The sequence below is a fragment of the Oncorhynchus kisutch genome, linkage group LG30 (genome assembly GCF_002021735.2).
Source record: "Oncorhynchus kisutch isolate 150728-3 linkage group LG30, Okis_V2, whole genome shotgun sequence".
Classification (NCBI taxonomy): Eukaryota; Metazoa; Chordata; class Actinopteri; order Salmoniformes; family Salmonidae; genus Oncorhynchus; species Oncorhynchus kisutch.
In genome coordinates, this window is record NC_034203.2 from 114704 (window position 1) to 141206 (window position 26503).

The window sequence follows — 26503 nt, forward strand, 5'->3', positions numbered from 1 at the left end:
TTTGTGAAGAATCAACAACAAGTGGGACACAATCATGAAGTGGAACGACATTTATTGGATATTTCAAACATTTTTAACAAATCAAAAACTGAAAAATTGGGCGTGCAACATTTTTCAGCCCCTTTACTTTCAGTGCAGCAAACTCTCTCCAGAAGTTCAGTGAGGATCTCTGAATGAACCAATGTTGACCTAAATGACTAATGATGATAAATACAATCCACCTGTGTGTAATCAAGTCTCCGTATAAAAGCACCTGCACTATGATAGTCTCAGAGGTCCGTTAAAAGCGCAGAGAGCATCATGAAGAACAAGGAACACACCAGGCAGGTCCGAGATACTGTTGTGAAGAAGTTTAAAGCCGGATTTGGATACAAAAAGATTTCCCAAGCTTTAAACATCCCAAGGAGCACTGTGCAAGCGATAATATTGAAATGGAAGGAGTATCAGACCACTGCAAATCTACCAAGACCTGGCCGTCCCTCTAAACTTTCAGCTCATACAAGGAGAAGACTGGTCAGAGATGCAGCCAAGAGGCCCATGATCACTCTGGATGAACTGCAGAGATCTACAGCTGAGGTGGGAGACTCTGTCCATAGGACAACAATCAGTCGTACATTGCACAAATCTGGCCTTTATGGAAGAGTGGCAAGAAGAAAGCCATTTCTTAAAGATACCCATAAAAAGTGTCGTTTAAAGTTTGCCACAAGCCACCTGGGAGACACACCAAACATGTGGAAGAAGGTGCTCTGGTCAGATGAAACCAAAATTTAACTTTTTGGCAACAATGCAAAACGTTATGTTTGGCGTAAAAGCAACACAGCTCATCACCCTGAACACACCATCCCCACTGTCAAACATGGTGGTGGCAGCATCATGGTTTGGGCCTGCTTTTCTTCAGCAGGGACAGGGAAGATGGTTAAAATTGATGAGAAGATGGATGGAGCCAAATACAGGACCATTCTGGAAGAAAACCTGATGGAGTCTGCAAAAGACCTGAGACTGGGACGGAGATTTGTCTTCCAACAAGACAATGATCCAAAACATAAAGCAAAATCTACAATGGAATGATTCAAAAATAAACATATCCAGGTGTTAGAATGGCCAAGTCAAAGTCCAGACCTGAATCCAAACGAGAATCTGTGGAAAGAACTGAAAACTGCTGTTCACAAATGCTCTCCATCCAACCTCACTGAGCTCGAGCTGTTTTGCAAGGAGGAATGGGAAAAAATGTCAGTCTCTCGATGTGCAAAACTGATAGAGACATACCCCAAGCGACTTACAGCTGTAATCGCAGCAAAAGGTGGCGCTACAAAGTATTAACTTAAGGGGGCTGAATAATTTTGCACGCCCAATTTTTCATTTTTTGATTTGTTAAAAAAGTTTGAAATATCCAATAAATGTCGTTCCACTTCATGATTGTGTCCCACTTGTTGTTGATTCTTCACAAAAAAATACAGTTTTATATCTTTATGTTTGAAGCCTGAAATGTGGCAAAAGGTCGCAAAGTTCAAGGGGGCCGAATACTTTCGCAAGGCACTGTATATCCGAATGGAGGATTAATAATAAACTGGTTTTAAATACATCTAAAACTAAAAGCATTGTATTTGGTTCAAAACATTCTCTAAGACATAAACCCCAACTGGAGTTTAGTATAAACGGTGTGACCATTGAGCAAGCTACAGTTGAAGTCGGAAGTTTACATACACCGAGGTTGTAGTCATTAAAACTCGTTTTTCAACCACATTGCTTGTTAACTATAGTCTTGGCAAGTCGGTTAGGACATCTACTTTGTGAATGTCACAGATAATTTTTTCCAACAATTGTTTACAGATTATTTCACTTATAATTCCCTGTATCACAATTCCAGTGGGTCAGAAGTTTACAGAAAATGTCATGGCTTTAGAAGCTTCTGATAGGCTAATTGTCATCATTTGACTCAGTTGGAGGTGAACCTGTGGATGTATTTCAAGACCTACCTTCAAACTCAGTGCGTCTTTGCTTGACATCATGGGAAAATCAAAAGAAACCAGCCAAGATCTCAGAAAAAAAATTGTAGACCTCCACAAGTCTCATCATTGGGAGCAATTTCCAAATGCTTGAAGGTACCACATTCATCTGTACAAACAATAGTACGCAAGTACAAACACCATGGGACCGCTCAGGAAGTGCAAATCAATCCCAGAACAGCAGCAAAGGACCTTGTGAAGATGCTGGAGGAAAAGGGTACAAAGGTAGCTATATCGACAGTAAAACGATTCCTATATTGACATAACCTGAAAGGCCGCTCAGCAAGGAAGAATCCACTGCTCCAAAACCGCCATAAAAAAGCCAGACTACGGTTTGCAACTGCACATGGGGACAAAGATTGTACTTTTTGAATGTCCTCTGGTCCGATGAAACAAAAATAGAACTGTTTGGCCATAATGACAATCGTTATGTTTCGAGGAAAAAGGGCGAGGCTTGCAAGGCAAAGAACACCATCCCAAACATGATGCTGCCACCCCCGTGCTTCATGTTGTGGGGGTGCTTTGCTGCAGGAGGGACTGGTGCACTTCACAAAATAGATGGCATCATGAAGTTGGAAAATTACGTGGATATATTGAAGCAACAATTCAAGACATCAGTCTGGAAGTTAAAGCTTGGTTGCAAATGGGTCTTCCAAATGGACAATGACCCCATGCATACTTACAAAGTTGTGGCAAAATGGCTTAAGGACAACAAAGTCAAGGTATTGGAGTGGCCATCACAAAACCTGCCCTCAATCCCATAGAAATGTGTGGCCAGAACTGAAAAAGCATGTCTGAGCAAGGAGGCCTACAAACCTGACTCAGTTACACCAGCTCTGTCAGGAGGAATGGGCCAAAATCCATTCAATTTATTGTGGGAAGCTTGTGGAAGGCTACCTGAAAAGTTTTACCCAAGTTAAACAATTTAAAGGCAATGCTACCAAATACTAATTGAGTGTATATAAACTTCTGACCCACTGGGATTGTGATGAAAGAAATAAAAGCTGAAATAAATCACTCTACTATTATTCTGCCATTTCACATTTTTAAACTGAGGTGGTAATCCTAATTTTTACTAGGATTAAAATGTCAGGAATTGTGAAAAACTGAGTTTAAATGTATTTGGCTAAGGTGTATGTAAACTTCCGACTTACTCCTAGATATAACATTGGATCGTCAATTACCATGGTCAAGTCATATTGACAAAGTTCCTATGAAGATGGGGAGGGGTATGTCTGTTATCAAAAGATTCTGTGTTTTGACACAAAAATCAACTGTACTAGTTCAGGCTCTGGTCTTGTCCAATCTTGATTACTGTCTGGTAACATGTTCAAGTGCAGCAAAGAAAGACCTAGCAAAGCTGCAGCTGGCTCAGAACAGAGCAGCACACCTTGCCCTTAGCTGCACATACAGAACTAAACTATCAACATCATGCATGCCAGTCTTTCCTGGTAGACAAGAGATTAACTGCTTCTCTTCTAGTTATGGGAAGTACTACTGTAATGAAAATTCCAGATTATCTGCATAATCAAATAACATTCAGCTCATAGACCCATACATAACCCACAAGACATGCCACCAGGGGTCTCTTCACAGTCCCCAAGTCCAAAACAAACTCGCGGCAACGCACATTATAATACAGAGCCATGATCGCATGGAACTCCCTTCCATCTCCAATTACTCAAGCAAACAGCAAAAATTACCTTAAAATTATTAAGCAACGGTTAAGGGAACAGCTAAGACTGAGGGGACACACAAATGTTTGTACTACTATTATTTATTTTTGTATTTTAAATTAGTTGTGACTGTCCTTGTCCATCAGTGTATCAGTGTTTGTTGACCCCAGATAGAATAGCTGCTGCTTGGCAAAAGCTAATGGAGCTCTGAATAAAATCAATAACAAGTTTACAACCCATTTCACCCACATCTTAATGAATTATACCTGTCGGCTTTAAGTTAAGTGTTCATTCAACAATATTTCAGTGTTAAAGTATAAATAATTCACATGCTGGTCATAGCAGAAGAAATGTATGTCTCAAGAACATACAAGAAGAATACATTTTGAAAGTTTGTTTGAGATATCCTGAGAAGTGAGAACTAGAGGACTACAACAAAAATAAAACTGTACTGCTGTACTGGCTATAGAAAGTACACACCCAAATTACACACGTTTCACTTTTTGTTGCCTTACAGCCTGCAATTTAGATTAGTTACTTATCATATATTTTCCACTGATCCTCACAGTGGGGTATACTGTCTATAGGGACTGTACCGTTTATTTTATGTGAACTAAGTGCTTTTAAAAATATACTTAAAAATATATAAAACGCAACATGTAAAGTGTAGGTCTCATGTTTCATGAGCTGAAATAAAATTTCCCAGAAATTTTCAATTCGGACAAAAAGATAATTCCTCTAAAATTTTGTGCACAAATTTGTTTACATCCCTGTTAGTGAGATTTTCTCATTTGTCAAGATAATCCATCCACCTGAGGTGTGGCATATCAAGAAGCTGATTAAACAACATGATCATTACACAGCTGCACCTTGTACTAGGGACATTAAAAAGCCACTAAAATGTGCAGTTTTGTCACAGATGTCTCAAGTTGAGGGAGCATGCAATTCACATACTGACTGCAGGAATGTCCACCAGAGATGTGGCCAGAGAAATAAGCATAAGCGGTCTCCAACGTTATTTTACAGAATTTGGCAGTACATCCAACCGGCCTAAAAAACACAGACCATGTGTAACCACGTCAGCCCAGAACCTCCACATCCGGCTTTCTCACCTGCGGGATTTTCTGAGACGAGCCACCCAGACAGCTGATAAAACTGTGGGTTTGCACAACCAAAGGATTTCTGCACAAACTATCAGAAACCATCTCAGGGAAGCTCATCTGTGTGCTTGTCATTTTGACCTGACTGCAGTTCGGCGTCGTAACGGACTTCAGTGGGCAATCCTCACCGTCGATGGCCACTAGCACACTGCTCTTCATGTGGTTGAGAGGTTTGCTGTCAACATTGTGAACAGAGTGCCCCATGGTGGTGGTGGGGTTATGGTATGGGCAGGCATATGCTGCGGACAACGAACACAATTGCTTTTTAATCAATGGCAATTTGAACGCACAGATATACCCTGATCAGAATCTGAGGCTCATGGTGGCGGAAGAATGGCACCACAATTACCTCACATTTCAGCATGATAATGCACAGTTCTTCCATGGCCTGCATACTCACCGAGCATGTTTGGGATGCTCTGGATTGACATGTACACAACAGCGTGTTCCAGTTCCCGCCAATATCCAGCAACTTCGCACAGCCATTGAAGAGGAGCGAGACAGCCTCATCAACTCACACCGGATACTGAATGGTTTTCTGATCCACTAGCTGTTTTTCCTGATCCACACTTTTTTACGGTATCTATGACCAACCGATGCATATCTGTATTCCCAGTCATGTGAAATCCATAGATTAGGAACTAACATAATTATTTAAATTGACTGATTACATTATATTAAGTGTAACTCAATAGAATCTTTGATATTGTTGCATGTTGCGTTTATATATTTTTATATCTACATGTTTATTAAGAATAAACGTCAAACAAATTAAAATAACATGAAAACAAACAAAATCTTAATGTACCAGATCCGGTAGTTATTTCAAATCAAAAGTGCACTGCACTTTACGCTCGAGTTGACATCCACTGCGTTTACCGTGATCTCAATGCACTTTTGATTGAATCCTGGCCACAGCATAGCTAGATCTAGAGCAGCAGTGTGCAACACAGCTCCTCAAAGGACCAATTTACCTTGCCTTCTATGGACGGTTTATGGTGCTATTTCTATGTCATTATTAGGCCAGTGTTACATAGCCATTATGACAGAGGGTTGAAGTTAAATATTACCCCTGGATCAAAAATTGCAACGGAAAACAAAAGTGTTTCTCTCATTGGACAAGACCGGGTAGTCCCTTCCCCAGTTTCACTTAATTTAAAAATATTTTCTCCCTACTTAACACAAGCCTGGGTAGTATTCACTAGGCACCAAACGGAAGAAAACGGACTGACGCAAGGAACCTGGCCTTATCCATTAAGAAACATTTTTTTTTCTCTGTTGCAAAACATGTAAAAGCATTTGCCATCATGTGCCCTAAGGAACCCAGCCCAGGTGAGGCCAAGTATTTTACATGGCCTTAGTCGTTGAGCAAGAGCAGCAATTGGGAGTCGTCATGGAAGCGGGTTGGTGTGTTTCTCTGAGCAGAAGACCAGCGTGGTCCCGCAGCGCTCGATGAGGGTAGGGGGCAAAGGTCATCTTTCACCTTCACAGGGGGTAGCTTGTTGTCCCTCAGGCTAACCTTCCTAGTCAGGGTCTGAGGGACCGGGAGAGGGGACACACACATAACATTACGGCAGTGTTTCCCGGACCAGTTCTGGAATCAACCCAGTCCTAACTACTCCACGTATGTATGTTAAAATCCAGAACACGCACACCAGATTATATTAGTCAACTAGCCTAATGATCAGTACGCCCTTCATGAGTTGCATCCGTTGTGCTAGTGTTAAAAGAAAAAAAAAGCTCTTTAAATAATACAGAATCTCCCAGGGACCAGCGAGCTATGGAAGCAAATTAACGCTTGGGAACTGACTAAATCATGTTACCAAAACCATATCAGGCCCTGGCCAGCATCAACCAAGGGACCCAGAGGATGAGAAACACTGTCCTATGACAGTGTAAAAAGCCTTGTGGGTAGTCTCCCCCTGCAGCTCACCTGTCTAAGGTGCTGTACATAGAGTGCCTCAGGATCCTGAAGGTTCTTCTGTGGAACAGGAATGTGCCACCGCTGTAACTCGGCCAACATCTCGGCCACATCGAACAGAACGGCTGGATCCGCATGACTCCGGTTAATCAGCTCCACTAGACACTCTTTATAGTGTAAGCTAGGGAATCAAATTGAATCAAATTTAACACTTTTTACATTAGCAGTTGTCAAAAAGTGCTTTACAGTAAACCAAGCCTTAGACCCCACAGAGTAAGTAGAAGCACAGTGGCCAGTAAAAAGTTCCTAGAACGAAGAAACTTGGTGTCTCTTACATGCAGTAGCCACTGTACTCTGGGAGAGTTGGTAGACCACAAGGCCCGTCTCCACCCATCTCTCTGTGCTCCAGTACTGCACACACACCTGACAAATGGGAATAGAAATGTTTCAAAAACAACAGCAGCAATCACATTAACTGTGACTACTACAAGTAAGAGTAAATACATATGAAGCAGCAACAATTTTGATGAACAAAATTATTACAAAAAGATAGAAACAAATCAGAAGCAGACTGAAGCATTTAACTATTACCGGTAGATTCGAACATAATTATTTGTAAAGTAAAACCCCTTGTTGGCTTGTACTTTACCTTGTGAGTTTGTTCCTGTAGAGCCCACTTTGGATTTGACCATGCCAGCGAGGGACACTCCGTAAAGCTGGAAGAGGGTGTATTGAAAGTTTTGTTCGGATACATGATAAATTGCAATTCTCTCTCAGCAAAGGTTCATGTTCTCTATCTTTCGACAGAGATTATTATGGCAGATAGCATTATGGGTAAATTTACAGTTGAAGTCGGAAGTTTACATACACCTTAGCCAAATAAATTTAAACTCAGTTTCACAATTCCTGACATTTAATCCTAGTTAAAATGCCCTGTTTTAGGTTAGTCAGGATCACCACCTCAGTTTATGAATGTGAAATGTCAGAATGATTTATTTCAGCTTTTATTTCTTTCATCACATTCCCAGTGGGTCAAAAGTTTACACACTCAATTAGTATTTGGTAGCATTGCCTTTAAATTGTTTAACTTGGGTCAAACTTAGGTAGCCTTCCACAAGCTTCCCACAATAAGTTGGGTGAATTTTGGCCCATTCCTACTGACAGTGCTGGTGTAACTGAGTCAGGTTTGTAGGACTCCTTGCTCGCACACACTTTTTCAGTTCTGCCTCCAAATTTTCTATATGATTGATGTCAGGGCTTTGTGATGGCCACTCCAATACCTTGATTTTGTTGTCCTTAAGCCATTTTGCCACAACTTTGTAAGTATGCTTGGGGTCATTGTCCATTTGGAAGACCCATTTGCGACCAGGCTTTAACTTCCTGACTGATGTCTTGACATGTTGCTTCAATATATCCACGTAATTTTCCATCCTCATGATGCCATACATTTTTTGAAGTGATTTGGCTTGCAAGAATCCCCCTTTTTCCTCCAAACATAACGATGGTCATTATGGCCAAACAGTTCTATTTTATCATCAGACCAGAGGACATTTCTCCAAAAAGTACAATCTTTGTCACCATGTGCAGTTGCAAACCGTAGTCTGGCTTTTTTATGGCGGTTTTGGAACAGTGGCTTCTTCCTTGCTGAATTCTAAGTTAAACAATTGTTGGGAAAATTACTTGTGTCATGCACAAAGTAGTGTCCTAACCGACTTGCCAAACCTATAGTTTGTTAACAAGAAATGTGTGGATTGGTTGAAAAACGAGTTGTAATAGCTCCAACCTAATTGTATGTGAACTTCCGACTTCAACTGTAGGTAATGTAGGATTTACCTGAAGCAGCCTGTGTAGTCTGGGCACGTTCCAGTCCCTTAGGTGGTACAGGCAGTCCCTGGGGTGGTGGGCGTGTAACCCCTTGGACCCACACTCAGCTGAGAAGTCACACCCCTGAAGAAGTAATTTATTAGAGGGATAGTACATTTTTAGATCTAGAGTGTTGTTGCTTCATCCAGACCGTTTAAATGTTTTTTTTTTTTAATTGGTACGAATATGTGTCTGAGAGCGTGGCTTTAAGCATGTTATAGGATTGCATTTCCTAGTGTTCTGCTACTCATTTTGACTAGAGACTAGTGTGCCTGGGTTAAGAAAAATTATAGACATAAGATAATACAACTTAAATCTACTTCGACTGGAATTCTCCTTTAAATGAATGTTAAAGTGTCAGCTCAGATTCAACTAGGAGACTTACCACGCCTAATTTGAAGGGCCTATTACAGCCGCCACAGAACTCGTGCTGGCATTGGGTGCATTTGAAATGGAGACAGCCTCCCTTGGAAAGGTAGAACACAAACTTGCATTTTGGACATTCTGAAACGAGACAAATAATATATGCAGTTAAATGTCTTTCTCACCGAGACAGAAATGCAAAATATTGCATGTGCCTCATCCAATTTCGATTCAGGGACATAAGATGTTTAATCTGAACTAAACATTTTAAAAAAGACTACATAACACTGTTACAATAATAATACAAAAATATGTCTTTAATAGTGACAACTCAATTACACAGTCGTGACACAAACTGTTATTCAGATAGGCTAACAGCTAGCAGACCTATACAACTGTGTGCATCATAAACCGAGGGTTCAAATAAACAAAATAATGAAAGTAGGAGGTGTGTGTGTACCTATTTTATTCCTGCTGAGGAGATTCTCCAGTTTTGCGGTCTGGTACTCTGGGTTATTGTGGAGTTGCCACTCTCTGAACTTCTCACAGGAAAGACCCTGGTGTTGTGGAGCCCACTGGTGTATCAAAAAGTTGTTAGAAGGTAGATACAAGGCTTTCCAACAATTTGAATGTGAGTGTACATGAATACATTACTTACTGCAGTCTTGCATTGGGAGCAGGTGCTCTTCCTACAACTAGGACAGTCCATTCTCAGCTGGTCAGCCTCGTGTAGAAGGCCAAAGGAGCACTAGAACATTGCACACAAACTGACATTCATAAGCACCTGGATGTTCCAGTTGAAAGAACAAGGCCACTGTCTAAAGGTGCAACTTCACCAATATGTCTTATCTAGTGGGGTATTGAAGCTTAGATCGCAGGGTTTTGAATTGAAGGGGAGGGAACGAGGGTGAAAGAAATACGAGGAGAATGAGAGAGAGATACTATTAAAAAGACAGAGGTGGAGACAAAGAAAAAGAGAGACGAAGAGACAAGCAGGAGAACCAGAACGATGAGTGAGATGTCTTACGTGGGCACACCAGCGGAAGTTAGGCATCTCCTGCAAGGCTCGGTCTCTCAGCTTCCTCTGGAACAACTCGTGGATCTGAGGATCTAGGTAGTGCCTGATCTGGCAAGAGAAAACAATGTAGATAGGATGGATGTTAAAAAACTGTAAATTCCTCTAGCCTTTCAGCACCAGTTTCCCAGACCCAGATTATGATGATTATTTTAAAACCTTTATTTAACTATGCAAGTCAGTTAAGAACAAATTCTTATTTCAATGACGGCCTAGGAGCAGTGGGTTAACTGCCTTGTTCAGGGGCAGAAAGACAGATTTGTACCTCATCAGCTCAGGGATTTGAAATTTCAACCTTTCGGTTACTAGTCTAACACTCTAACCACTAGGCTACCTGCCACCCCACAGATTAAGCCAACTCCTGGGCTAAAAGGGATTTATGCTCTATGGCAGGGGTATTCAACCGGGGCTACGGAAAAAATTATATTTGTATTTGAAAGGTTTAATGAATGTTGCTAGCAAAATATTTCTTTTTTTATGACATACCTACAGTAGAAAAGAGGAGACTATCTTCTTTCTAATGATGCCAACTTTATTTCTCAACTCCTAGTATTGAGCAAATTACACTCATTGGAGCCAATTACACGCACTGGAGTATGTGACATAGGCTTTGTAAAAGCAGCCGTGAATAGGCTACCAGTGCAATAACTGCTGCTGGTAAGCTTTATTGACTTGGACAGCTAAACAGCTGCTCTGAGCGAAAATGTGTTTGGCGTTACCTTTTTCTAGCTAATAGGTTATGTTAGAGTTCACACTTTCTCTTCCAATTCTAATGTGGAGAGGTCAAAATAGTGAAACACTATCTACTAAATATATTAATTAAAAAAATGTTGATTACTTCTCCTTGACATTATAATTCACCTGATAAGACCCCCCCAAAATTCTAACGTATGATGGGGTCCCCGGATCGCCGGTTTGGGAAAGAAAAGGTTGAAGACCCCTGCTCTATGGAGAGCCTCCCTTGAATGTGCTTTTTAGTCCAGGTTTATCAGCGTTTATCAGAAACTGGACGTGAGACTGGTGCATCCCTCTCCATGAATGTGCTCACTGACTCCTGAAAATCCATACGCACGCATTGTTTCATTGTGTGGATTGTTTGCCCTTTGTTAAACGTTAATCAATTCCCCACTTAATATTCCCCGTCACTCATCACCATGTCCCAGTAAACTAGAATGCTTGGTTACAGTCATTTCTGTTCAGTTACAAAATATATATTATTAGATTCATACCGTTCTCATTCTTGAAGTGGATTTGTTGTTTGGAGAGCGCACAAACTATGCTACACCAAAGAGGAATAAACTTTGTTATTTCCATTGCATTAACCAGTTCTGTCAATTTCTTTATTGTCTTGTTTGGAGCACATGTCTGGTTTCTCCATGTTGTGTGAACAGAAGTATCTGGCCTGCGTGCCAGGATAGGTGTGGCTTATTTAGGTGCCTGTTTGGGTTACATTCTTGTTCAGCTTGATTTTGGTTAATCAATGGGGAGGCTGCATCTGGGCCTAGTAGACTTCACCTGTGCTTTTCTAGTTAAGACAGGTTTTGCATGATATGAGGCTTTTTCTTTTTGAATACTGACAATTAAAAGTCAGAAGATTGTAAATATATCAACTTGTTAATGTATCACTGTCATCACCAGCGCGGTGTAAATAAAGCCAACACCCATTTGCACCTCTTCTTGCCTGCCTCCTCCTGAATAATTTGTCCTTACAACTGTTACAAGGTCCCTATTTTACAGAAGACAAAATTATATTAAAATGATTTGCAGTAGACGTAGGAGATGGCAGCTAGCTATTTGGAACCAGTTTAGCGTTGTTCTAAATGACATGCCCTTCCACTAACAAAACTGAATGTTAATGGAATTTTTGTCTATACAGTGGTAAGGTCTGAACACTACATCGAAGCAATGTCTACTACTACCGGGAAGCTACTGGCGCCTGACCTGTGTGTCCAGAAGGCTGAAGTAGTCCAAGGCCTCCTCCACGCCTCCCTGGCTCTGACGCACATCGGGCTGGCCACACATGGGACACACCACATGGACAATGCTCTTCTCCTTGATGGCCTGGGAGAAGTAGGCCTTGAAGCAGCTCTCGCAGAAGGCACACAGGCAATGGGTCATAGTGATGATCTGTGGAGGGACACGGAGTGAGGGAGAGAGAGAAAGATCGAGAGGGGTGGAGCACGAGAGACATTTTACTCTTCTAAACCTCATAGTGCGCTAAAACCTTGTTCCCACAAACTCTGGTGGAATGTCTTGCAGCATGCCTTTTAAAAAAAGTGCATGAGTGGGTAGATATCAAGTCAACAGCGGTGCAATCGGGAGCTGCCATATTCAAATAAAGACTGCAGGAGACTAGGGCAACCCTACTTTAACCTAAAATAGTGGACTACTTCTAAGAAGGCAGGCAAAGAATGATCCATGTTGACAGTATTTGAATGGGGTCCCAGTCTCTCACCCACCTTGCTGAAGGACACCTGCTCGCGGCAGATGGGGCATTCATGGGACAGGTACTTGAGGGCCGAGGGAAGGTCCCGGCACGACTGTACCGCCTCCTCCACGTCGGCCTGGCTGAAGCTCCGCCCCTCAAGTGACAGCAGGCTATGGAAGATGGCCGCCTTGTCGCCGGAGACGCCGGGCGGCACCGTAATCTAACGAAAGAGAATTGCATATATATGAAGAGTGTAGAGTAGTACTTTAGAGTCCACTGTTGAAACGGAAGTTGCTCTTTTTGCAGTCTTTTTTTAATATTTTTTTTTATCATGGAAGGCCCACACTTATACAATATGCACACAAACCCTGCAGCACACATGGACAGACAGACACATACACACAGAAAAAAAAACTGGTTGGGGGTTGAGCCCACTCTTACCTGAGCACTGTTGACCCTCTTGAGCTGTATACGGAAAGGCCGCTCATTCACAGTAAAGATTCGGTCTGCCTGTAAGAGCACCTGCTCTGCATCTGAAAGCAGATCCAAAATAACAATAGACAAACAATTTATCATTAGTGCCTTCTTGTCTATTTTGTTCCATTTGGTGCCTAATGAAAATTACCCTGATGTACTGTATATACACTCTCCCATACCGTGTGAATAATATAAATGTAAAAAATTCTACAATATACATTTTCAGGCTGTAACTCCATGGTAGTGTTTGCATGTTAACCCTTCACATCTACAGTATATGCTCTCTCTTACCCCCCCAGCCCCTTTCTCACTCACCTCTGGGACTGCGGAAGCTGACCAGGGCCTGGTCGTGCTGGGTCGGGGGGTAAGGGTAGGTCACATCCAGCACCTCTCCCCCACCGTTGCTCCTGCGCTGGAAGTAGAGGGTGAGCTTGTTCTTCACACGGCTGGGGGACTGGTCCGGTGGCAGCTGGCTCACCAGGATACGATGCTGGTTGTCCACTAGGGGCGTGACTGCAGTGGGGATTGGGGGGTAGTCACCACCACCTCGATCCCCTCCATCGCCTTGCATCTGTCCTGAGGAGCGAGAATCGGTGGGCAGTTATTCACAAATTAATGGGAAAGATAAGCGTAATTTCATTTAATTATTTTATTCAGTGCCCTGCAAGGGCCGAAACACTTCTGGTTTTCATTCTGTGTAGACAAGTAACAAGTGTACTCTGTATGTATGTGTACAACATGTCGCAAATGTGTTCTCCACTGAGTTTGAGTCAGTGGAGATGTTATGCTCAAAATAAACTTGCAGACTGGCTAAAACATAAAGCGGGGACAGCCTCAGTGTTCAATGTAAATGTAAAAGTTTCCACTCCAGACCAAAAATTTGCCCAGTGAATTTGTTTAAGTTTCATGTTTCATAGTTTCAAGCTACACTCTCAGAGTGACTTACCAACAAAACCAATGGAGCAAATGCATCCCAAAACATTTTCACAAGCTATTGATTTCTATGATCCAGCCAGTAGGCAATATATGCTGCTCAATGTAGGACTTAAAAACATTATGCAGGGCTTGACATTAAGCTTTTTAAATTGTTGTCCAAAAAACACAAACAAAAAAAGGTAAAACACAATGGGCCAAATAGGTGAATGAAATGTAGGCTACCCATCTGCCTATTGGCTTCTTAGCATAGTCAAGTCTCAGAATACAGCACTGCCCCTTTAAAACAGACAAAATATTGGATAGTTAAATTTGGTTTGGCCTGTTGCTGATCTTTTTTTGATTCGATCACAAATCCCACATTAAAGGGGAAAATTTGATTTTATAAAAAAAAAAATGGGCAAAAAGTTCTGTGAAGTTTATTCTTGTGCATCTCTGCGCAGGTTGGCATTTTTTCTGTGTGGAACTCCTGGAGGAGCTGCAAAGCTGCGCATGAACAGCTTAGAGGGAATATTGACTGTAGGTGAATTGCTACACTCTGGTGTAGCTGAATACCTCAATACCTCTTGGTGGGCCGGCTGCCACCGGACCAGTCCCCCAGCCATGTGAATCAAACCTCAATTCATCAAATTTTTTAACACTTTAGGGATTCAGTTTTCCACTCACCTCTTTCTTTAGTACCAAGCTGGTACACATTGACAACATTTTCCAGCTGTAGGCTCTTGAATAGGTTGTTCATGTCCTCAGAACTAACAGGAGTGTTATTTGGCGCTGTGGAATGAGAAAATGAAATGGCAGATAATCAAAGCACAAAATAATTTTCATTATGTATCACAATGCGATCAATACCAAACTTTAAATACACACAACTATGGCATGCTCACCATCACACCTGCACTATGCAGCATTTTGTTAGTTTAGATATCCCCATGGCTTTACAAAAATACTACTTAGAGATACCAGATGTAGCTTAGTAGTACTTTCCTACAGTACCTTATTAGACTGGTTAAGACTAGTCCTGGACTAAGAAGAACTTTCAATAGAGAATCCACATTGAACATGCTTGATAGTGCAGGACTAGGCCTAATGTGTGCCTTGGAAACCAGCACCAAATGTTTATATACTGGGTCCTACCAGAGGCAGTAGTGATGAAGGGGTTGGTGGAGGAGAATGGAAACTGGACTCCACCTGGCACTCCAAAGTTTATCCCCATATCCAGTAGCTCCTCTGTGTAGGACCGCCTCACACCAGTCGCAGACTCTCTGAGAGGCCCCGATTGGCTGGACTTTAAACTCTTGGGCGGAACTAGGAGAATTGATAATACACTGTTAGTGAGGAAATGAAAGCTTAAGGTTGACAATTTACTAGAAGTCATTGTAAATTAGGGTGAGGGAAGAGTTGGATGAAAGAAGTGGGTTGGCCGGTTAGCTATTGATTGTGTAGAGGGCCTAAAATTAACAACCGCCACCTGCCAAATGCAGGTAGATTTTGGCATTGGCGGGTAAGATGTCTATTTCACCAGCCACATTGGTGGGTGGTCAGGGCTCCATAGTGCGAGCATTTCACTCACGTTTGTGAGAAAAAAAACATACGTGTAATCACATTTAATAGTAAAATAAATGCTGCAGTAGCTGTTTTCAAAGTATTTCTGCCGTTTTGTTTCATAGCACAAAATAACTACTAATCCTATATAGCCAATTCCACTTCGCACTGCCTCACTGCCTGGCTGGGGGCTGTGCTCACGTGAAGAGCTGAGTGAAACATACATTTTAAGAAGCGCTGCGCACAGGAATAAAACTTGGTCTAATTTACTTTAAACGAAAGTCTACTGAAATCAGACTTTGTCCTTGTTTCTTGGCTATTTATATTGTTTTGCTCACAAGCTAGGTTGTTTTTCTGTTTGAGTTTCAACGGCTAGGGAAGACTAGACAAGCCTCTACAAATCAGACTCAATCACACAGGCACAAACATGACTGGAGTCGTGCTACCACGGTAACCTCCCACCCATAATGGGGCAGGTGAACATTTGTCTCATCATTTAAAAAAAAAAGACATTAAACAATTTACCACATTAGTTCTTACTAGTAATACATTTATTGTTTTAGAAACATTACAAAAATTACTCATCCGTTAATCTTTGTGTTTTGTTGGTGTAATTTCTGCGGTAAGTTTTTTGGGGGGGTTTTGGGGGATCTACCTGCCACTGTGGCTGGTGGACCAAAAAGTAAATGTTATGCCCCAATTGTGTAAATACAGCTTACCTTTTCCATTTATTTTAGATTGTGGCAGATAGCTGGCTCTACAAAACAGATGGCCAGGGGATGTTGACTCACCTTGACATTAGACCCCTTTTTAAGTTTGAAAACATCTAACAAACTTTAAAAAGCAGGGAATGTTAGGGAATGCATTTCTAAGATACGGTATAGAATTCGGAGAACACCCACCTATTGCTCTAGGTAGTGGCGTGGGGGACATTGAGGAGCGCCTGGCTCTCGGGGTAGAGCTGCTTGGTTGAGGCCAGCTAAGAGGGAGACACAGTACAATACAAACTCAAAGCATGAAGGGTTACTAACAACTGAAAATGAAACAATTTCACTTTAAACAAAAAAGGCTTCAACAAATCAAAATGTATTTTATATTCTTCAAAGTAGCAACCCTTTGCCTTGATGAAAGCTTTGCACACTTTTGACATAGTCTCAACCAGATCAGCTTCATGATTTAGTACCTGAACTGCATTTCAATTAACAGGTGTGCCTTGTTAAAAAGTTAATTTGTGGAATTTCTTTCCTTCTTAATGCATTTGAGCCAATCAGTTGTGTTGTGAAAAGGTAGGGGTGGTATACAGAAGACAGCCCTATTTGGTAAAATACCAAGTCCATATTATGGCAAAAACAGCTCAAATTAGCAAAGAGAAACGACAGTCCGTCATTACTTTAAGACATTGAAGGTCAGTCAATGAGGAAAATGTTAAGAACATTGAACGTTTCTTCAACTGCAGTCGCAAAAACCATCAACCGCTATGATGTAACTGGCTCTCATGAGGACCGCCACAGGAAAGGAAGACCCAGAGTTACCTCTGCTGCAGAGGATGGATAGGTTCATTAGAGTTACCAGCCTCAGAAATTACAGTCCCCAAAAATGTTTCAGAGTTCAAGTAACTGACACATCTCAACATCAGCTGTTCAGGGGAGACCTCGTGAATCAAGCCTTCATGGTCAAATTGCTGCAAAGAAACCAAAACTAAAGGACACCAATAAGAAGAAGAGATTCTCCTGGGCCAAGAAACACGAGCAATGGACATTAGACCGGTGGAAATCTATCCAAATGAGATGTTTGGTTCCAACCGCTGTGTCTTTGTGAGACGCAGAGAAGGTAAACGGATGATCTCCGCATGCGTAGTTCCCACCATGAAGCATGGAGGAGGTGTGATGGTCCTTTTCTGGTGACACTGTCTGTGATTTATTTAGAATTCAAGGCACACTTAACAAGCATGGCTACCACAGCGATACGCCTTCCCATCTGGGACTATCATCTGCTTTTCAACAGGACAATGACCCAACACACTTCCAGCCTGCGTTAGGGCTATTTGACCAAGAAGGAGAGTGATGAGTGCTGCATCAGATGACCTGGCCTCCACAATCACCCGACCTCAACCCAATTGAGATGGTTTGGGATGAGTTAAGCCGCAGAGTGAAGGAAAAGCAGTCAACAAGTGCTAAGAATTTGGAAACTCCTTCAAGACTGTTGGAAAAGCATTCCAGGTGAAGCTGGTTGAGAGAATGCCAAGAGTGTGCAAAGCATCAAGGCAAAAGGTGGCTAGTTTGAAGAAAATATATTGAGATGTTTTTTTGGTTACTACATGATTCAATAAGTGTTAGTTTTGATGTCTTCACTATTATTCTAGAAAATATAAAAAATATAGAAAAACCCTTGAATGTGTAATTGTCTTAACTTTTGACTGGTACTGTATACAGTGGCAAGAAAAAGTGTGTGAACCCTTCGGAAATACCTGGATTTCTGCATCGATTGGTCATAACATTTTATCTGATCTTCATCTAGGTCACAACAAACAGTCTGCTTAAACTAATAACAAACAATTATACATGGTGTGTCTTTACTGAACATTTACAGTCCATGGTGGGAAAAGTATGTGAACGCTTGGATTTAATAACTGGTTGACCCTACTTTTGCCAGCAATAACCTCAACCAAACCTTTTCTGTAGTTGTGGATCAGACCTGCACAACGGTTAGGAGGAATGTTGGACCATTCAGCTTTACAAAACTGTTTCAGTTCAGCAATATTCTTGGGATGTCTGGTGTGAACTGCTCTCGAGGTCATGCCACAACATCTCAAATCAGGTTGAGGTCAGGACTCTGATTGGGCCACTCCAGAAGGTGTATTTTCTTATGTTGAAGCCATTCTGTTGTTGATTTACTTCTGTGTTGTTGTCCTGTTGCATCACCCAATTTCTGTTGAGCTTAAATTGGCAGACAGCCTTACATTCTCCTGCAAAATGTCTTGCTAAACTTGGAATTTATTTTTGTCGATGATAGCAAGCTGTCCAGGCCCTGAGGCAGCGAAGCTGCCCCAAACCCAATCCCTCCACCATACTTTACAGTTGAGATGAGGTTCATGTTGGTGTGCTGTGCCTTTTTTTTCCTCCACAGTGTTGTGTGTTCCTTCCAAACAACTTAACTGTAGTTTCATCCATCCACATAATATTTTTCAGGAACATTCAGGTGCACTTTTGCAAACTTCAGACGTGCAGCAATGTTTTTTTTGGACAGCAATGACTTCTTCTGTGGTGTCCTCCCATGAACACCATTCTTGTTTAGTGTTTTATACATCGTAGACTCGTCAAAGATGTTAGCATGTTCCAGAGATTTCTGTGCTGAACTTTCTCCATTTATAGACAAAATGTCTTACCGTGGGCTGATGAACATTGAGGCTTTTAAAGATACTTTTGTAACCCTTTCCAGCTTTATGCAAGTCAACAATTCTTCATCTTAGGTCTTTTGAGATCTCTTTTGTTCGAGGTATGGTTCACATCAGGCAATGCTTATTGTGAATAGCAAACTCACATTTTTTGAGTTTTTTTTATAGGGCAAGGCAGACCTAACCATCATCTCCAATCTAGTCTCATTGATTGGACTCCAATTAGCTTTGGAGAAGTAATTAGCCTAGGGGTTCACATACTTTTTCCAACCGACACTGTGAATGTTTAAATTATGTATTCAATATGGACAATAATTTGTGTGTTATTAGTTTAAGCACATTATGTCTATTGTTGTGACTTGGATGAAGATCAGGTCAAATTTGATGACCAATTTATGCAGAAATCCAGGTAATTCCAAAGGGTTTGCATACTTTTTCTTGCCACTGTATGTCCATTATTCAAGGAATGAGCACCCTTCTCAATTTACCTGCCAGGGTCTGAAGACTCTGCATATGCACTGGAGTGTGCTGCAGTAGGTAGCATCTGAACTCTGATTGGGTGCATGGCAAAGAGGGGCGTTTCCTTTTGAAATGCAGACCTCATTTCTGAGATGAGCAATGACAGGTTGGCCAGCCCCTGCCAATCAAAAGGTAGACGCAATTCAAACAAACTAGAAAAGTAGATTGATTATGATGGTGCTAAAGTACCACCCCTCTTCATGCCCCTCCACTCAACCCATGCATGCTACACACACGGCCTCTCTCTCTCTCTCTCTCTCTCTCTCTCCATTTTCTAACCACTACTCTAACAATAAAATACATTTAAAAAATCAACAAAACATTCACCAAGCACTATCAAAATCACATTGTTGTCGACTTACGCTCTTCCAGTTGTTGAGGCAGTCGAGGAGCACCTGCCCACTGGCCTCAACATATGGGCACCTGGGGTTGATCAACATGGAGATGGAGGGACACACGTAGCACCGCGGCCGGCTCTGGGGGTGAGTCTCGTGGAGCCAGATGCACACTGGGATATTATATGTGTTACCTGCTTGGAGGACGAATTAGGGTCACTTCAATAAGAACTTACATAGGGAATGGTGAAAATGTTATCAATGTGGCAAGGTACGAAAACTAGTTATTATTAGTATTATTATGATAGTGTGCTTACCGTCATGTGGAACTGGAATAGTACCAGCCAAATAAACTAACTTCTTCTTTTCCTTATTGGGGAAACCTGTGCTTGAAACATAAATATCATGTTAGCATTCTGCATAATTTAAGGCAGACACAGGGCACTCAAGCTGGTCTGGTCCAGAAACAACCCTTGAGTGCAAAACAACAATCTGCCCATACATCTTTGCTTAGCACAGCAAACCTTTCTAATCCACTTCGCTGGTGACCTAAAGTGTCATGACCACTACAAAAATAGTGACACCAACGACACACCTAACAGTGACACAGGATCAACATAGGTTAGGTTAAATAAAAGACAAGTGATGATACAGGTTTATAAGCTGTGAACTTACAGTAGAAGTCCACATACATACGCAGGTCTCCATAAGTCGCTGTAACATTCTTGATATCACTGACAACTTCAACAGGGAAGCTGTATTTACACTGAAAATAATGAAAAGAGAGAGGGAGAGGGAACATGTAATCACTATTGGCACACTAGCCATTATCTTTTCAGTGTGTAATAGACAATAAAACAATGATCGATTCAATACACTCGTCCAGTTATTTTAGACATCAAGAGGCATGTGGATTTGTTTACTGACTGCAGTACTGTTTAGGCACTTCAAAGCTGAGTGTGGCATTCCAATTATTGGTTAGTTAGCGAGCTACTTCATCCAAGGATGATCTATATATTCGCCTATTCCTCTCTGCATCACCCCACGTTGACAGTACAGAGTACTAGAAACAATGACATTGTAAACCATGTTTTAGAAGTCAGAACACTCAAGAGGCAAAGCACAGCTGTAAAGCATTGGGAGTGGCTAACAAACGGTTCCATGGCTTGAAAACCAAGCATTGCTTGCAAGCTAGCTAGTCAAACTGTGTTGTCAGTGAAGGGAAGCTATGAAGCTACCAACGTTCGCTAGCAATGTCTGGATAGTTGCACCTGTTCATTATAGTAGCCAGCTGGCAACTCCTCAATTTAAACACGATAGCAAATGTTTCAGCTAGGCTAGCTACCTATTCCTCAAAGTGCAGCCTCAGATAAATGCATAACTGGCTAACTAGCTAATTTAGCTAGTTAAATACCTTGTCACAAAGTAAAGTTAGCTAGCTAATGTTAGTAGTTGGCTAACTAACTTTTGCTTAGCCCTACAACGGTCGTCCTATGTAGTTTGTCAGAGATATGAGTATCTTTGTTTACGTTAGTGTTATAGTTAGCATATATAGCTAATTACAGTAGCTAACGTTAGCTATCAAGATAAACCAGCTAGCCTAGTTTCTGAATGATGTTGTTTATCTTCTTACCTCGGTCAGTGTTTCATATTCAAGGACTGCTGGGACCCTCGGCATCTTTTATAATTTTACCTTTCAATCTTATGTGGAATTATGAATCAACATTCAAAACTAGCTATGACAACATCTGACATTCCCGACAGCTGCGATGAAATACGCTAGGAACTCGAAACGGGGAATTTGGAGATCTCGACATCAGTCCGTTCAAACAACTGGGAACTGAGAAAAAAAATCGAGTGTCTGACATGGAAAAATCGATTTGAACGGTCATCAAACGCGGAATTCCTACTCGGGGCTCATCTTCATCTTCTTCTTCTATGAGGCAGTTGGCATCCAATACATGTTGCATTACCGCCACCTACTAGACTGGAGTATAACTCCCTTAGACTTTGCTTGAAAAAAATCTATAATAAAAATAATCAATCAATTACTCTACCATCTAACACTACACTCACAAAAATATATATTAAAAAAACATACTCCACTATTTAAATCTATTTCGTACTACTTCAGGCCAACAGCCTGAAAGGATGGGACACCACACCCTGTAATTCTTCTGATGTTAAGCTTTGCACACCCAAATACCTCTCTGCAGCTGCCACCACAACCTCTATTTGCTGCGACTTACATTCCATACCTGCAGTACAGTTGATAACCATTGCTAGAAATGCCAAAAATTCAATCTTACTGAAACACATATAACTTGTTGGTGTATCCCTCTGTACTGGTACAGATCTACTACTCACACCACTTATCTCAGGATCCCTCCCCCTTGACCCATCGTCCTCTACTTTCTTCGCTGCCTCTACATATAACATCTTCTGCACTACGCTGGAAACCTCAACCTGACTCACTCGCACGGGACATTTCTGATCCCCAGCCCCATGGGCACACCTACAATTAACACATACCACTACTTCCCCTAATGCTACACATTCCTTTGTCTCATGCCCTTCTTCACACAAATAACATTTGATTTGACTTCTCACACCTAGGAACCTCCCTCCTACACACTGCTGCCAACATGCCCCTAAGCTTGACACCTGTAACAACATAATGCATTCGGCACAAAAGCTCATACAAGATAACGTACAGTGCCTTGCAAAAGTATTCACCCCCTTGCCGTTTTTCCTATTTTGATGCATTACAACCTGTAATTTAAATGGATTTTTATTTGGATTTCATGTAATGGACATACACAAAACAGTCCGAAGTGAAGCGAAGTGAAATTAAAAAATTACTTGTTAAAAAAAAAAAACGGAAAAGTGGTGGGTGTATATGTATTCACCCCTTTGCTGTGAAGCCCCTAAAATAAGTTATGGTACAACTAATTACCTTCAGAAGTCACATAATTAGTTAAATAATAATAATAATAATAATAATAATTGCAATCTAAGTGTCACATGATCTGTCACATGATCTCAGTATATGTACACCTGTTCTGAAAGGCCCCAGAGTCTACAACACCACTAAGCAAGTGGCACCGCCAAGAAACCAGCACTATGAAGACCAAGGAGCTCTCCAAACAGGTCAGGGACAAAGTTGTGGAGAAGTACAGATCAGGGTTGGGTTATAGAAAAATATCAGAAACTTTGAACCTCCCACGGAGCACCATTAAAGCTCCACAGCAGAGATTGGAGTATCTGTCCATTGGACCACTTTAAGCCGTACTCTCCACAGAGCTGGGCTTTACGGAAGAGTGGCCAGAAAAAAAGCCATTGCTTAAAGAAAAAAAGAAGCAAACCCGTTAAGTGTTCGCCAAAAGGCATGTGGGAAACTCCCCAAACATATGGAAGAAGGTACTTTGGTCAGATGCAACTAAAATTGAGCTTTTTGGCCATCAATGAAAATGCTATGTCTAGCGCAAAACCAACACCTTTCATCACGCCGAGAACACCATCCCCACAGTGAAGCATGGTGGTGGCAGCATCATGTTGTGGGGGTGTTTTTCATCGGAATGGACTGGGACTGGGAAACTGGTCAGATTTGAAGGAATGATGGATGGTGCTAAATACAGGGAAATTCTTGAGGGAAACCTGTTTCAGTCTTCCAGAGATTTGAGACTGGGATGGAGGTTCACCTTCCAGCAGGACAATGACCCTAAGTATACTGCTGAAGTAACACTTGAGTGGTTTAAGGGGAAACATTTAAATGTCTTGGATTGTCTTGGCCTAGTCAATGCCCAAATCTCAATCCAATTGAGAATCTATCTGTTGTATGACTTAAAGATTGCTGTACACCAGTGGAACCCATCCAACTTGAAAGAGCTGGAGCAGTTGTCTTGAAGAATGGGCAAAAATCCCAGTGGCTAGATGTGCCAAGCTTATAGAGACCTACCCCAAGAGCAAAAAGTGGCTCTACAAAGTATCGACTTTGGGGGGGATGAATAGTTATGCACGCTCAAGTCTTCTGTTTTTTGTCTTATTTCTTGTTTGTTTCACAATAAAACATATTTTGCATCTTCAAAGTGTAAATCAAATGATACAAACCCCCCAGATTTGCCAAGGGGGTGAATACTTTGTCAAGCGACTATATATATCCTAACATCACTTTGTCGAGCAAAGACAACATCAAAACGCAAAACAGACAATGACTCTTCTGTTTCTGCACTCACGCCACCCTGTTTGCATCCCACAAAAGGACAAGCATCACAAACACCGGGAATCTTCCCCTTCAGTTAGTCAGCTTCACATTTACTGCTACCCAAGTAATCACTACTTTCAATGGCACCCTTTTCTTGAGAGCAAAACAATTCATAGCTCTTGCCCCCTTTCATTTAATATGGAGCGCCTGCTCACTCTGACCAGTATAAATACAAACAATTATCACAAGAACACTTCTGGTTACCCTCACAGATTCCACAGCACCCAACTCTGTTTTCACCCTCCCTGAAACCACAAATGGATGAGCCCAAATGGCAAGGGTCCACTTTTTCCAAAAACTTCACTCCTACTGTCACAGGCTCATCTTTATTCTGAACCTCGGCGCAAGCCTCGGGCTCCGAGAACTTCACCACACCTACCACCTCCGATACTTCGCCCTCATTCACTTCCATTTCTCCTCCTGTCTTCAGCTCACTCTGCTTACACTTTCTACTATTCTTCTTTAACAAACCATCTCCCCTTTTCCCGACATTTTTAACCAACTCAAGCTCACCCTCTTCATCCCTCTCTCTCTTAGACCTCCACTGCCTCCCTTTTTCCTTCCATTCCTGATTTGTATTCCAAGTACAAGTCTCCTTATGATAATACTGCACTTCTCCTGACATACATCTTGTTCTTGCGTTGTCAAGGGATGCCATTTAACCGGCTGTCACAATCTCAGTACAATCAACACAAACCCCTCGGGATGTAATGCTCACCAGTGCATCCCACTTTTAAAGCAGCTGCTATTCTTCTTAATCAATAGCTACCACAACGCTTTTCCATTTCAAACCAATTCAACCAGCCTGAAAACAATAACTAGAAACTGTATTCATGCTCAATATTCATAGCAATGATTTAGGAATCCATGTGAGACTAAGTATTAGCTAGGCAGCCACTTCAGTTCATGAACATAACTAGCTCTCAAAAACTATAGGTGGCATTCTGCCTTCCCCCTACAGCTTTCAGCCATTAGTTTTGCTCACGACTGGCTCGTGTGAACTACAGTCCCAACACTGTGTTATAATGATTAGAAACGTCAATAGTCATCACTTACAATATGGCTTTTTGAAACATATGACCCTTATCTTTCGTCAGCGATAAATAATCCTTTAAATAAAAAAGATACACTTACTGTAGCAGTTTTGCACAGGTCCATACAGCCATGGGTGCCTCCATCCAACAAAACTACACTTCTACTACACTTCCAGAGTTATGCTTACACACATCTGCAACACACATCTGCAACACACTCTTGTCTTCTGTCAGTTTCCCATAAACAAGCGTTGTAACATTGAGATGTAACATTGAGATATGGCAGATTGGGAACACTAACCCTATAAAGGTGTGAATCAATGTAACGTTTTTAATTTAATTTCAATGTAACGTTTTTAATTTAATTTTTAGAAAATTATTTCTCGCTAATATGAAAGGTCCTTATACTTATGAAACCGTACCGCAGGCGAAGCGTGTTTATGTTGGGGCTCTGAACAAAACTTCACCGTACAGAAGATGCCTTAGTCCAATGACACTTATGTGTAATGTAATGGAACTGAGAGTCATGATCAAGGGTTAGCCAGCTACCTAGCCCTGTTGCACCAAGCTAACTTTATAGCTGCTAGCTAGCTCGCAGGCCGCTAGCTAGCTAGCTTATTCTGGTTCGTATGGCTTGACTGGATCGGGTCCAACCATCAACCAAATACAAAATTAGGGGTATTTTAGACGTCTAGCTAGATAGTTAGCTAGCTAACTATAGGTACTGAAATGGATAATGTCATTTTGCTTTGTTTTTTGGGGAGACATTGTTTGCATCCATCAGCTAGCTAGATTTTTTTCTAACTAGCACTGTCCCTGAGCTTGGGGAAGTGTATCTGCCTCGTGCGGCAACAGCAGGTGAGCTAGACAACTTTACAAGCATCATATAGCATACCAACAGTATCAGTCAAATGTTTGGACACACCTTCTCATTCAAGGGTTTTCCTTTATTTAGACTATTTTCTACATTGTAGAATAATAGTGAAGACATCAAAACTATGAAATAACACATATGGAATCATGTAGTAACCAAAAAAGTGTTAAACAAATCAAATATATTATATATTTGAGATTCTTCAAAGTAGCCACCCTTTGCACACTCTTGGCATTCCTTCAACCAGCTTCACCTTTTTCTTAAAGGAGTTCCCACATATGCTGAGCACTTGTTGGCTGCTTTTCCTTCACTATGCCGTCCAACTGTGAAATGCTGTGACATATGACATACAAGCAGGGTGTCATGTCAAAATCTTCTCAGCATGAAATAGTTCCCAGTCGTTCTGATTGTGTTCTGATTGTGACATAATGTTGTAAAATTTCTCCCAATTCAATAATTGCACAAGCATCTCTTTATGTGCATGGCTGAGCTCTTGTCGATGTTTCTCTGTTGTTCTGATGTTCCTCAACCTCAAAAAACTGTTCTGTGGACATGTGAATTTGCTTCACACATCCGCCAGTCAATGGTGGCCAGGAGTATTGAGCCTGACCAATCAGAATCTTATTGAGGTGTGAGGTT

General features: G+C 41.5%; 1 protein-coding gene across 2 annotated transcripts; it reads right to left on the bottom strand.

The window, feature by feature from the left end:
* Window positions 1–5558: 5558 nt before the first annotated feature.
* On the bottom strand, window positions 5559–21614 carry si:dkey-181m9.8 (uncharacterized). Of its 2 annotated transcripts, none has more exons than XM_020466876.2 (21): window positions 21326–21614; window positions 20368–20458; window positions 20010–20075; window positions 19720–19886; window positions 19327–19475; window positions 16347–16423; window positions 15037–15207; window positions 14569–14673; window positions 13285–13545; window positions 12934–13025; window positions 12524–12712; window positions 12006–12191; window positions 10017–10115; window positions 9648–9737; window positions 9450–9564; window positions 9012–9130; window positions 8597–8710; window positions 7413–7479; window positions 7099–7186; window positions 6776–6944; window positions 5559–6376 (listed from the first exon to the last, which is right to left on the bottom strand). In XM_020466876.2, the coding sequence occupies exons 1-21, from the start codon at window positions 21368–21370 to the stop codon at window positions 6200–6202; spliced, it is 2637 nt and encodes an 878-aa protein (XP_020322465.1). In that variant the 5' UTR covers window positions 21371–21614; the 3' UTR covers window positions 5559–6199. The 2 variants fall into 2 exon arrangements, with proteins under 2 accessions (XP_020322465.1, XP_031666349.1); XM_031810489.1 differs by having other exon boundaries at window positions 19720–19889.
* Window positions 21615–26503: the final 4889 nt, after the last annotated feature.

Coding starts and splice junctions, on each gene's coding strand:
- si:dkey-181m9.8 (XM_031810489.1), bottom strand. CDS start 21,370: ATGCCGAGGGTCCCAGCAGTCCTTGAATATGAAACACTGACCGAG. Junction 16,424..19,326: donor GAGTCTTCAGACCCTGGCAG/GTAAATTGAGAA, acceptor TCTCCCTCTTAG/CTGGCCTCAACCAAGCAGCT. Junction 15,208..16,346: donor GCCACTACCTAGAGCAATAG/GTGGGTGTTCTC, acceptor CAATTCTCCTAG/TTCCGCCCAAGAGTTTAAAG.